The sequence below is a fragment of the Gavialis gangeticus genome, unplaced genomic scaffold (assembly GCF_001723915.1).
Source record: "Gavialis gangeticus isolate Ggan-Ray unplaced genomic scaffold, GavGan_comp1, whole genome shotgun sequence".
Taxonomy (NCBI): domain Eukaryota; kingdom Metazoa; phylum Chordata; order Crocodylia; family Gavialidae; genus Gavialis; species Gavialis gangeticus.
The window spans coordinates 184920820-184934305 of record NW_017729032.1 but is presented as its reverse complement, the minus strand read 5'-3'; the positions used below and the strand labels follow the sequence as shown (position 1 = coordinate 184934305).

At 43.9% G+C, this 13486-nt stretch overlaps 1 protein-coding gene across 2 annotated transcripts in view; it reads right to left on the bottom strand.

Annotated features, from left to right (window-relative positions):
- MBTPS2 (membrane bound transcription factor peptidase, site 2) overlaps positions 1-13486 on the bottom strand; it is an 85199-nt gene that overhangs the window by 23459 nt on the left and 48254 nt on the right. For both annotated transcript variants that reach the window (XR_002098978.1, XM_019524993.1), the window contains exons 7-10: positions 12553-12733; positions 7583-7677; positions 3565-3760; positions 1592-1667 (exon numbers count right to left, since the gene is read on the bottom strand). Coding sequence is in view for 1 of the 2 variants with exons in the window: in XM_019524993.1 (XP_019380538.1) it covers positions 1592-1667; positions 3565-3760; positions 7583-7677; positions 12553-12733 (548 nt within the window). In the remaining variant the exon portion in view is untranslated. The remainder of the gene's footprint in view (positions 1-1591; positions 1668-3564; positions 3761-7582; positions 7678-12552; positions 12734-13486) is intronic.

Below are 13486 nucleotides of genomic sequence, written 5' to 3'. Positions count from 1 at the left end.
GGACCTCAGCGCTTCCCAAACTATCCTCCTTAGCTCGTTGAAGTTTGCCCTCCTGAAACTACGAAACTATGAATTTATTCTGACCCTCAGTTCCTAGGAACACAAAGCTGGCCTTTAGAACTTACTGGGTGTGCCTACACATGCAATTAATGCAAAGCAATAACTCTAGAGTAGTTTGAGCCAGAGTAAACTGCTCCCAGGTGCAGCATCTACACATGTGCCCAGGACAGCACTAATTCGAGCCAGGACAGAGCAGTCCCAGGCTGGCAGGGGGCATTGGGGTGGGGGATCAGCTCCAGGTGGTGGCGTTGGGGGGCAGAAGGGCTGGCTGGGGGGCTGAAAGTGTGGACATGTGTGGCTAGACAGCAGGCAAGAGTCTGGCACCTGGATGGCTGGGCTGATGGAGCAATTTATGCCCATGGTCAGTATCTACATGTGAGCTTATATCTTAGAGCCTTCCAGTGGGAAGCAAGGTGTGGGGAGGCAAGGAGGGAAAAGAGGGAAGCAGAGGTGGCCAGGAGGCAGGCACAAGCAGGAGGCAAGCTGCTTGACCAGACCACACTACTTACCTTTCCATTGCCTGTCCCCCAGCAGCAGTGGGAAGGACAATTTTCCTGAGCAGGGACAGGATCCCTCAGGCCCCAGGGGAGGTGCACCTAGGCCAAGGGTCAGGGAGGATCTAGTCAGAGAACTGACTAGAGGGACTGGATGTATTTAAATCAGCTGGTCATGGTGAAGGATGTTTCAGAGCCTTGCCACCTCCTTCTCTAGCTCTCTTGCCTTCTCCCTGAGGGACACCACCAAGAGGCACTGCTCACATCACAGGCATTCCCCAAACTAGCCATCGCCAGAAAGAATCTGCAAGCTGCAGTCTCCACAGTGCCAAACCTGCACCTGGATTGAAGCCTTGACAGTGAGTGCTCCTGCCTAGACAGACACCTCACAGGTGAAAGCAGAGGCAGTGCCTCTGGGATTGTGATGTCCTCCAGGCATTTCCCTGGGTTTCTTAATCCGCCACCTCTCTCTTGCTGCCCTTCTTCCAAGCAGACCTTTCCTACCAAACTTGCCTAGAAGCTAGCCTGTTTACTACTCCAAAAGGTCCCTCCTTTTCCCCCTCCTTCTTGTCACAAAGTTTAAAGGCTCCCCTTCAAAGAGGGGAGGGCAACTTACCTGCAAGCTGGCTAGTGGACTGCTTGCAGACTGCTTCCCCCATTTGCTGCACCTGTTCGCTCGCTATATTATATGTAATACGATCAATATTATATTACATTACATATATATTGTATTTAAATTTGCTACAAAGATCTTCTCTAAAAAATTTGCCAAGAGGAGAGGGTCCAAATAAAATTGACCAAAACCATTCTGATAAATATTGCAAAGCATTTTCAGTTAGTCACATGAGCAAAAAATCGATTTGGAAAGGTATAACTTAAGTCTTATATTTATGTTTCAGCATTGCAGCCCAGTGCCCTACAGAACAGAATGGGCCCTGTATAAAACTAGTAATACTATCCATCTGAAAACTTGCTGGATTGATGAGTCTAAACAATTTCTTTTTTGTTTTAAAAAGAACACACACTTCAAAGGATACTTGCAAAATGTCTCTATCACCACAGGCAGATCTATGCTTAGAAAGTTGTGACGTGGTACAAAACTGCTGAGGCTCACTGAAACAGAAAGAAAATGGGAAAAAAAGGTTGCATAAGAAACATAACACTACCATTTGCGGTTTAGAATTGTATGGAAAAAAAAAAATCAGACTTGCCATGATGAAAAGTAAGAACCAAATGATTGATTTTTTTAAAACTATTTCCCATTTTTAAATTTACACAGCTAAAGGAAATGATTCTATACCTACTCCTTTCCCCCCACAAAATTATTTACCAAGTTTCAGTCAGTTACTCCTGGGCAAACTATAAAGTGATCTACTTTTGGCCCTTAACCTGAATTGTGCAGTGCATGGGAAAACAAATGCACTAACATGCATGCCACACAAAACAGGATAAGGGCTGAAGGTCATAAAACTTTACTTTTGCCACTTACATGCAATAAGGAAAGAACCCTACCCAACTAAGAGGCCAAATCCACTTTCCAGTAATGGCTCTGATGGAAAAAGGCTCAGTTTGAAAATAAAAAAATGGCTATTTGATATGGCAACCCTTCAAACACAGTGAAGCACTGCGAATTGTTTTTTCACAAAACAAGTTTCCAGAGTAGGACTAAATTTTTAGGTCGCAAAGGGCAACAATAACATAGCTCCTTCCTGATTTTTTTTCTTTTAGGACTGCTTGACAATAAAAAGCAGGTTGTTTTGCAGAATTAAGAGCTAAGTGGGAAATGTCCACTAAAATTCCATTACTCTAATCAGCAAGATATTGAAAAACAGAACAATAACAATTGTTCTTGGAGTACCTTCAGTTTGTTCAGCTGCAGAACCAAAGAAAGGGAGCTTAAAATAATTATCCCACATTATTCTTAAATCTCTGCTGCTGTACACAGAATGTCACAAATACAAATTAGGCATTCATGCCAACATAATCAGGCCAAAAAAACATTAAAAATCTCAACGTGAAAAGTTATTTTGTGTCAGACTACCAGCATATACTTCAAACAAGAAGAAAAATAATACATTTAAAAAAAGTAATCAATAATACTGGTATAAAAATGTATCCAGCAGAAGGAAATAAGCAAGTTAACTAGAAATTTGAGCCCATGCTGAAGTTTCTCTCTAATTAGGAATGTACCTAGCTATATTCTTATCTTTCCTCTTGAATAAGCATATTTTCTGAACATGTTTTTCAGAAGAAAACCCAATGATTTCAAGGAAGCTCCATACAAAGGACCAGATTGTAACTTCAAGCACAGCCCTGACAAGGGACAGTTCATACCACAACAAAGGATCGGTCCTGACAGGCTATGTATCAGAGGCACACACTGGAGACCAAATTATATTCCTTTCTTGTGGCTGCTCGAGAAGAAGCAGTAAACCACCACCCATTACCTAAATCAGCCTCAGCCTACAACCTAGCCCATGCCCTTTAGCCAGCAGGTGAATAACGTGAAGGATCTACCCTCTACTCACATGTTCCTGGAAGGGAATGAACTTCTACATACCTGCACCTAGCATATGAGTAGGCTTCCTAGAGTGTTTAACAATCTAGCCCCAGAGGCAGGGTTTAAAACCAACAGTTGTTTTATGTCTCAATACAAACTGAGGGGTTGGTGCATGACTTCACATGAAAACTTTATAATGACTCCAAAGCCTCTGAGTTTACATCGGGAAATGTACATGTACAATTTCACAAAAAGGTTCTGCTAGGATAAGTGCTATCTATCAGAGAAATGATCTTTTCATGCTTTTTAAAATAAAAATAATCTGAATGTGGCACATGGTTTCTATTATCTCTGTATCTTGTGGCTATTTAATTTTTATTTCTAACTACTCCATACACTTGCAGAGTCGGCAACAAGGAAAGGAACTACAAATGGATTCTGCACAGAACAACCATATGGAAAAGCCCTCCCATACCTTATTCAATCAGCCCTCTCATACGTAACACAAACCTGTATACTGAAGATGCATGGGGTGTCCTACAAACAGCATGTCAACCTGAGGTGGATGCTTCACCCTGATTAACTTTGTTTGGTTTTCTAAAGAAGGTATCACACAAAAACTTGGAACAAAGTTCTTCTGGCAATCTGTGTTGGTTCGGCAAACTTGGCTGGACTCAATAGCTTTTCGTGCTGGCAAACAGACATACTGGAAAGGAAAACTGAAGTCATTATCAAATTTAGGGGGTTTTATGATGGATCAAAAATATAAAATACTACATGTTAGAATTACATCCTGACCATGTTGATGCAGATGGAGATCTCTGAATGCCCTTCAGATCTTCTGTACAGTGACTGATGCATCCACATTTAGCATTGCATTCTACCAGTTTTGAGGGGGAAGGTTATGTGCACAAAATTAGTATCAATATGAACTGACACAAGCACAAAATCTAAATGTAGGTATATCAGGGTTGCACACATGACTGGTGATGACCAGGCTGTCTGGAAATATTCCAGGACCATGTTACAGTATGAACTAACGGCCTCATTACAGGGTTTGACTTCCTTTCCACCAGTGGTACTCACAAGAACTTAAATTGTTGTTATAACAAACAAAAAGCTATAGCACACAACATTTCTGGCACTTTTGACTGCTAAGATGTCACTCTGAGCTAACCCACAGTTTTCTAGAATCTGACAACAGCACCCACTCATTCTACAGATTAAGAGACTATGATCTCTCTCCCTTCTGCTCAGGTCAGGAAGACAGAGACATGAATAGAAGCCATCAGGAAGTGGATTTTATTTCCTGATCCCTTACACCAGATTTACAACATTTTCCTAAAGGCAAGCAAAAAAAAAAATTTCTCTCTCTACTGTCCCAAGCCTAGGAAAGGAGATGGATTGGAGATTTCAGTCAACAGCAAGGCTGACAACCCTGGCACGTGAGCTTGTGTCACTCGTTTTCCATTAAACTCAATCCAAATTACTTCCATTCCAGTCTATACTCTGCAGGGGAGAAAAGATCTAGTAGACCAAGTAGGAGTTTAAAAGCTGCTTAAACAACTCAGCTGTTAACAGTCCCTCACTCATCATAGACCCAAGAAAGAGTCTTTCCCCAAAGAAGCAACCTTGCAACCAAGAATAGAGGAAAAAATCCAGTCAGGTGTGTTATTACCTAATGGCTAGTTGACACCAAAGATTAAATAAAATTGATAGTTTTTAGAAGTGAACCAATATATTGGTCACATATTGGATCAGCACTAGTAAAAGGAAAATTAACATTATCAGCTATTTGCTGTTTTTGGCTGATGTAGCCAATAATATCACTGATAAATGCTGAGTGCATGTGTGCAGCCACATGCATTCACGAGGCTAGGAATACCACCCAGCAGCTTGGAGAGTGGCATCCTACCAGTAAGTCTGTGTTGGGGGGGAAGCACTGTGGGGGAGGGACAGGGCATGGAGGAAAGGAAGGGACAAGGTGCCCACGGTGAGGGAGAGAGTGGGGCAGAGGTAGGCACTGTCCAGCCAGGGTGGTGAATTGGACCCTATGGTGGGGCAAGGGACAGAGTGGCCCTAAGCCCACAGTGGGCAACCTGCCTCCACCCCAGGCACAAGTCTGTGTGTGTGTGGGGGGGGGGGGCACATGCCCCCATGCCTCCCCAGGGATTGCGTGCAGTGGCTGGGAGCAGCCCTGTCTCCCCACCCCCCTCACCCTTTGGATGAGCTGCCCACGGCAGGGGCTATACCAGCCTCTTCCCAGTGAGGGGGAGAGTGGGGGCTGGGAGTGGGGCGAACTCAGCTGTGCACGACAGATGGTGGTGGCACTGGGAGGGATGGCTATGGGGATTTTTGGGGTGGCCATCCTGACCCCACCCCAGGGTCCCATTCACTGCCCTGGCTGGGAAGGGCCTACCCCAGCCCCTGCCCCACTACTTCCCTCACCATGGGGGCCTGGATCTGCTCCCCCCATGTCCCTTCCCTCCCCCATGCCTCTTCCCTGCTACAGACTTACCAGCAGGATGCTGCTCTCCAAGTTGCAGGGCTGCATTCCTGTAAATGAGCTATCGGATCAGTATCAGTCGATACGGCTGCTTAATAATTGGCTATCAGTATTGGCCCAGAAAATCTTTATTGCTGCACCCCAATAGTCTTTGTTCAATTTGTAGGGGATTGGAAGCTTCACATCAGGGTGGCACATCAATTAACTGGGGACTGATTTATTCTCTTCTTCTAAGGTAAGCAGTCAGGGTCAAAATTAAGGTATATTACCTTGGGTTGCTGTAACTCAGGCTGTACAAGTTTTAAGTTCCTGGGGGCTACATACCCCATAAGCAGCACCAGTGTGGGCCATGCACTACACAGACGTTCCCGTTGCTTCGCAAGACCGCGTGGGAAGCGGCTCCCCACACTGCTGTGCCATATGGGCACACTGGCATAATTCTCCCCCTTGCTCCACAACCACTGCCCTTTTAGAGCATGCTCTACCCCCTTATGCAGCCTGGCCTCGCTCTTAGCTCCCTGTGTTGGGTCAACCTGTCCTGCCTCCTGGGGCAGAGGCAGGAAACAGCAGCTAGGAGGGGAAATCCAGAGACTCCAGCTGCTCTTTCAGCCAAAGCAATGGCGGGGAGTGGTGGCTGGGTGAGATCTTGAGGGCCATAATTTAACCATTCATGGGCTGCACACAGCCAGCAGGCTACCAGCTGGGTAGCTCTACTGCAAAGGCAGGCAAAGTCTGGCTTACAGGCCAGATCTGGCTGGCAGTGGACTCCATTTCCCAGCAGCCTCTGCCCGCATAACTAGGACCAGTTTCCATGGAGACCCCAGCAGCAGCTCTGCTGTGACAGCACAGAGCCAGGGTTTCCAAAAAGACTGGTCCCAACACTGCTGGCAGGCAGCAGCAGCACCAGCCTCTTCCTGATGGGGAAGATGAAGAAGGGCTGTGCTTTGGGCAGGAGAGGGACAGGCTAGGTCACCACCACCTGTGCAGGGGAGGGATTACTAAGGGGAATTCTGAAGTAGCTAGAGCCCCTCAAGTCCCCCCTGCCCCGGGCAGAGGCATGCAGGCTACACATCGTAGCTGTGCCCCAGCTCCAGACCACACTGTCACTGCCACAATATCCCAGCTGGGCTCTGGAGCAGCTCTGCATCCTGCTGCACGCCCTGCCAACGCTGCTGGAGCCAGTCTCCATGGAAACCCCAGCCACCCACTATCACAGCCCAGCTGCTGCAGGGTTCTCCATGGAAACTGGCCCCAGCCATGCAGGTGGGGGCTGCTGGGAAATGGAGTCCGGCCACCAGCCAGATCCACCACTTTGCCCACCCCTGCTCTACTGTAACCTATACTTTCCTATGGCTGAGTGAACTGCTAGACATACTCCACAGTTGTTTACCTGGAACCTTCCCAAACACTTAATTTTAATACGAATTCCTATATTTTGAGAGAGATGAGTGCCTAACCATAAAGAAAAACTTTACATTTTCCCTTATTCTTCAAGAAGACTAAGGGTGAGAAGGAGAAAAATATTAGATCTTGTAGGGTGCTGAACTCTTCAGGCCCTGCTCCACCATGGCACTTAAGAACACTTAATTTTAGCCCTCTGAGCTGTCCCACTGATTTCAGATGCTTAATGATGAGCAGGCACTCAAATGCTTTGTTGGATAAAGGTCTAGAAGTCTCAGCACCTGCAGAATCAAAAGTCATAATGAGCAATTAACCCTTGTTCTCAAGAGCTATCGTGGCTCATTTATTCACCTCTGTTCTTCATTCAAAGCTTAAAATGTAGGAGAGTTGAAACAAAGTGAGAAAGAATGACTTCTTGGCGAGTTATATGGGTTTGGGAGGCCTGGAATTCAAGTGAAAACCAGGAATATTACTGTTTGCCTAACTCTTATGGGTACTGAGAAATTTAATTTATATTTAACAAATGTTTTGGAGGTGCTCACATGGAAAGTGCAATTAAACGTTTACAATTTTAAGTGCATTTGTGATCTACCAATCTGAACATCAGCCTAAGTAACTTACCTGGTGGCTGTTCAAATTATTGCTGTATGAAAAGCAAATATCTGTGAGGCTGTTGTTACTACAGCATTCAACAGTGCCATCAAGTCTTCTGTAGACTAAAGAACACAACCAATTAATTTCATGTAGGGAGAAAGTGACAGAGTTATAATAAATTGCACTTTATTTCAAAGCAGGAAAATTAGTCTCTGAATAAAATCAAACATTTCTGCAGCCTGTTTAATGAATAAAACTTCATCTGGGGAGCCTGTCAGCCATAACTGAAAGTAAGTTTTGCTATCCTAAGAACTTTGCCAGATTTCAGCCATTTCTCCCACATGCATACCTTTTCATCTTAATAAATCCCCTTCTGATACTAAGGGCAGACTACTACACTTTTGTTACATATTAGGAGTTACCAAATAATTTGATCTGCCTACAGTTAACACCAAGTTAGACCTGTGCAAAATTCAAACTTAAGACACTCTTAACCTTGGTTTAGCATCTGATTTTTCAATGTAAACTAGATGTATATTGAGTCATTCCAAAAATACAAGGAGCTGCACCAGTTTAACTATAACAGATTTTTTCAGCTGACTGAAGTTAAATAAGTACCCTTGCACTTATTTAAACAAGGGCTATGAGCTTCCTACATACCACTGCACTCTCCGACTTCTATCTACATAAGGCTTCAGACCCTGGAGCCTGCATAAGCAAGAGCTGGCATCTCCTGCTCTAGGACTAGCCAAGGAGAGGTTTTTTTACTTGTAACTGAGCATTACATGAACTCTTTTATAAGCTAGTTTTATTTTTTTTATTTTTTTTAGGAGGCCTTTAGAAGATTGGTTTCTTTATGGCTTCACACCAATTTAATTTTTTTCTCATCAATTTGTAAATAAGAACATTATAAATACTAAATATTTAGAAACAAAGCTAATATGTGAACTGTTGATATTTTGATGAACGACAGCTGTTGCAGTTTGAACAAAGTTCATTACATTTCAAAGGAATAATGATCACTGCTGGAGGCTCACCGCTGAAAAAATGCAGACAGACTGGTTCAACTGGGCTGCTAACACAATACACACCAACTGGGCTTGGAATAAGTTTAAGACACTGATAATACAATATAAATAGGATTGGGAGACTTATGAAATATGAAGTTTTATAACTTCTAACCTCTGAAATTGTACTTCTGTTGACAGCAGAGATCTCATACCCATACCTTTGGGAGATATACACATCTGAGGGCTGGTTCTTATTTGCCATCCCAGGCCAATTAAAAAGTCTTTCAGAGTGACTCAAACTATTAATTTAGCTAAGGCTTGGGCACTGACTTACCATTTAATTTTGAGTCACTAGTTTCTGACTAAAATCCCCCTCTAAATTCCCGCTGTCAGCTGTAGTGTAACTCTTTGGCTCAGGATTTGCTTTTAAATGTGAAAGAAGGTTCAGTTTGGGGGGAGCAAAATATATCAAAACATATGTGCTCAAGTATCTGACTTGCTAGGTATTTTTACATGTAATGCAAAATACAGGTGACAACATTTAAAGCTCTGATGGGTCTAAAATGCAGTTTATTTAAAGCTACTTCCACTTTTTTCTGTATATCATGTTAGGACAGTTAAAATGGCTGCAGGAAGTTTGCTATCATGTCATAAAATTTAAAAAAATATATTAAAAATTTATGTGGCTCTATGCCACTATACTTGATAGGTTTGCTCAGCACTAAAACCTCACCTTTGGAATACTATCCCTACTGCATTTTGCTTGACTTAATCTAGAAAGAACTTCTGGGCATAATGCGAAGTTTCCTAGTCATAAGCACTGGTTCGTATAGGGGACTTCAATCATCCTGATATCTGCAGAGATGGCAATACAGCAGTGCACAGACAATCCAGGAAGTTTTTGGAGCGTGTTGGGGACAAATTCCTGGTGCAAGCGCTGGAGTGGCCAATTAGGGGCCACGTGCTTCTTGACCTGCTGCTCACAAATAGGGATGAATTGGTGAGGAATGTAGTAACGGATGGCAACTTGGGCAGCAGTGACCACAAGATGATCGAGTTCAGGATCCTGAGGAAAGGAAGGATGGAGAGTAGTGGAGTAAGGCCCCTGGACTTCAGAAAAGCAGACTTCAACTCGCTCATGGAACTCATGGGCAGGATTGCCTGGGAAGCCAGTCTGAGATAGAGAAGAGTCTAGGAAAGCTGGCTGTACTTTAAAGAAACCTGACTGAAGGTGCAAGAACAAATCATCCCAATGCATAGGACGACTAGCAAGTATGGCAGAAGACCGACTTGGCTTAGCAAGGAATTCTTCAGTAACCCAAGTCACAAAAAGGAAGCTTATAAAAAGTGGAAACTTGGAAAAATATATAGACAGGAATACAAGAACATTATCTGGACATGCAGGGATGAAGTCAGGAAAGCTAATTTGCAATTGGAGCTGCAGCTAGCAAGGAGTGGGAAGGGTAACAAGAAGGTTTTGACAAGTATGTTGGTAGCAAGAGGAGGATCAGGGAAAGTGTGGGTCCCTTACTGAATGGGGGAGGCAACCTTATGACAGAGGATGCAGAAAATGCTGAAGTGCTCAATGCCTTCTTCACTTCAGTCTTCACAGGCAAGGGCAGCTCCCAGACTACTGCACTGGGCAGCACAGTGTGGGAAGGAGGTGAGCAGCCAACATTGGTGAAAGAGCAGGTTAAGCACTATTTAGAAAGGCTAGACACATACAAGTCTGTGCGGCCGGATACTATATACCCGAGGGTTCTGAGGGAGTTGGCTGATGTGACTGCACAGCTGCTGGCCATCATCTTTGAAAACTCATGGCGATCAGGAGATGTCTTGGATGATTAGAAAAGGGCAAACATAGTACCCATATTTAAGAAAGAGAAAAAAAGGAGGTCTCAGGAAACTACAAACCAATCATCCTCACCTAACTGACTAGAAAAATCATGAACCAGATCCTCAAGAAATCCATTTCTAAGCACTTGGAGAAGGAGAAGGTGATGAGGAAGAGTCAGCATGGATTTACCAGGAGCAAGTCATGCCTGACTAATGTGACTGCTTTCTATGACAAAGTGACTGGCTGCGTGGACATAAGGAAACCAGTGAATGTAGTGTACTTTGATTTTATAGCATGGCTTTTGATACGGTCTCCCACAACATTCTCGCAGGCAAGCTAAAGAAGTATGGGATGGATGAATGGACTGTAAGGTGGACAGAAAAACTGGCTGGAGCATCAGGCTCATATGGTAGAAATCAATGGTTTGATGTCTAGTTGGCAGCCAGTATCAAATGGAGTGCCCCAGGGGTCAGTCTTGGGGCCAGTTTTGTTCAATGTCTTCATCAATGACCTGGAAGATGGCACAGAGTACACGCTCAGCAAGTCTGCAGATGACACCAAGCTGGGTGGAGACGTTGATATGCTGGAGGGTAGGACTAGGATTCAGTGACTTAGACATATTGGAGGATTTGGCTAAAAGAAATCTCACGGGGTTCAACAAGTGCAAGTGCAAAGTCCTGCACTTGGGACAGAATAATCCCATGTATAACTATAGGCTGGGGGCTGACTGGCTGAGCAACAGCTCTGCAGAAAAGAAGCTGGGGGTTACAGTGGACAATAAGCTGAATATGAGCCAACAGTGAGCCCTTGTTGCAAAGAAGGTTAATGGCTTACTGAGCTGCACTGGTGAGTGTTGCCAGCAGGTCAAGGGAAGTGATTATGCCCCTCTATTCAGTACTGGTGAGGCCACTTCTGGAGTACTGTGTTCAGTTTTGGGCCCCCCGCTACAAAAAGGATGTGGACAAATTGGAGACATTCCAGCAGAGGGCAACAAAAATGGTGAGGGGGCTGGGGCACATGGCTTATGAGGAAAGACTGATGGAACTGGGCTTATTTAGTCTAGAGACGTGGAGACTAAGAGGGGATTTAATACCAGCCTTCAACAACCTGAAGTGGGGGGTTTGAAAGGGGATGGAGCTAGACTGTTTTCACTGGTGGCACGTGACAGAACATGGAGCAATGGTCTCCATTTGCAGCAAGGGAAGTTTAGGTTAGATATTAGAATTTTCTCATTGGGAGGGTAGTAAAGCACTGGAACAGGTTACCCAGAGATGTTGTGGAATCTCCATCCTTGGAGGTTTTTAAGAACTGGATAGAAAAAGTTTTGGCTGGGATGATCTAGTTGGGGACTATCTTGCCTTGAGCAGGGGGTTGGAGTAGATGACCTCCTGAAGTTAATTCCAACCCTGTTTTCTATAATGCTATGTTTATTGGATCTTCTTTGCTTGGTTTTTTTAGTTTCATACTAAACCGTGGCTTGCTGTCCTCATTTTACTTAATTTCTCTTCTGCATTAACGAGTGCCAAGCTGTTACACTAACAAGGACTCTAATGTATAAATAAAACTAAAGGAAATAGAAGATAAGACTCTAGAAGGAGTGTGTTGAATCAAGAAACAAAACTAACTGCCTATTTGCAAAAATCTTCAGTATTTAAGAGACAAAGTAAAAATATCACACAAAGCATGTAATGGGTTAGCTCTGAAATTGTAATCATAATCCAGAGGATTGTTAATTTAAGCAGCCCACAAACTTGCATGGCTTTAATGATTTCCCACTCAAGCAATCATAGTAGTAAGGTAACATCTGGAATCTACTACTTCAGAAGGTCATGGAGTTGATTACTGTAACTGGATTAAAATTGGAGCCGGATAATGTTATTACTGGTAATAACTGTAGTTATGCAATTCAAATGTTTCTTCATGTCAGAAACTAAACTAGCCACAGGGTAATAGGAATTCATTCTTCTTCCTCCTCCCTACCCAACATATTTTTTTAAAAAAGGAATCACATACTAACTACTGCTTAAGACAAGACACTAGATTTGATAAACCAATACACTGGCCTAGTAACAAATACTAAACCCAATGTACCCCTTGAGCAACAATACAACTATAATCTGCATAATTAGAAGGAGTATCTACAGTTGTACCTCTAGCTGGGAAGCTTAATTGCTGTAGTACTGCTGCATTTATGCAGTAGCCTGTTTGAGGCTTCTGTGAGAGCTCTCCTAAGCAGGAATTCCAGTCTTCCACATTATGAACTGAGCAGTCTTGTAGATTCGTAACAAGGTCTCCTACAAAAAGTCCTCTTGGCCCATTGGCAGGAGAATCCTTCAAAAGAAAAAAAGTGATAGATTTCTTGCCATACCTTCTCTTAATAATGCTAGAATCAGTTTCTTCCAAGGAACAAAAATTCTCAGGCACCCTATCTTTTCTGCAGAAGCAGAATTTATTTTGATTTCAAGGTTAGCCAGGGCATTAAAAAAACCAAAAGCCTCCATAAAGTGTGGCTTCCTTCACATGGATATAAATATGTATAAACCAAATGTTCCAAATATCCCAAAGACATCTGAAATCTGGGCAATCCATTTTATACACAGGAATACTGTTTTTCCTGTCATTTTAGATTCAAGAGACATAAGGCAATACCCCTAATTCTCAAACAGTACTTCTGGGAGATGTTACGTCAAAGTACACCTCTCCTTCCCGCCCCATAGAGGATACAAGTTATGTCAGCTCATCTTTTATCTAAGGCAGGGGTGCTCAACCTCTGGTCCACAGACCAAACACAGCTCTTCAGGCCTTTGCATCTGGCCTGTGGGGCTCTGCAAGGGTTGGGAAATTTAGCAGGGTGGGGAGTGGTGGCCATTAATATGACCACCCTACCCCTGAAAAATTCCCAAACCCAAGCCCTATGTGCCCAGGCAGAGCCAGGCCAGGCCCTCTCCCCCTGTGGGGCTCAGTTGGGACTGTGTCAAACTCCCTCCCACCATGGGGTCAGGCCATACCCCTTTCCCCACTACAGGGCTGGGTTGGGGGAAGGTCAAGCCCCCTTCCCTCCCCCGCTCAATGCTGGGTCATAAC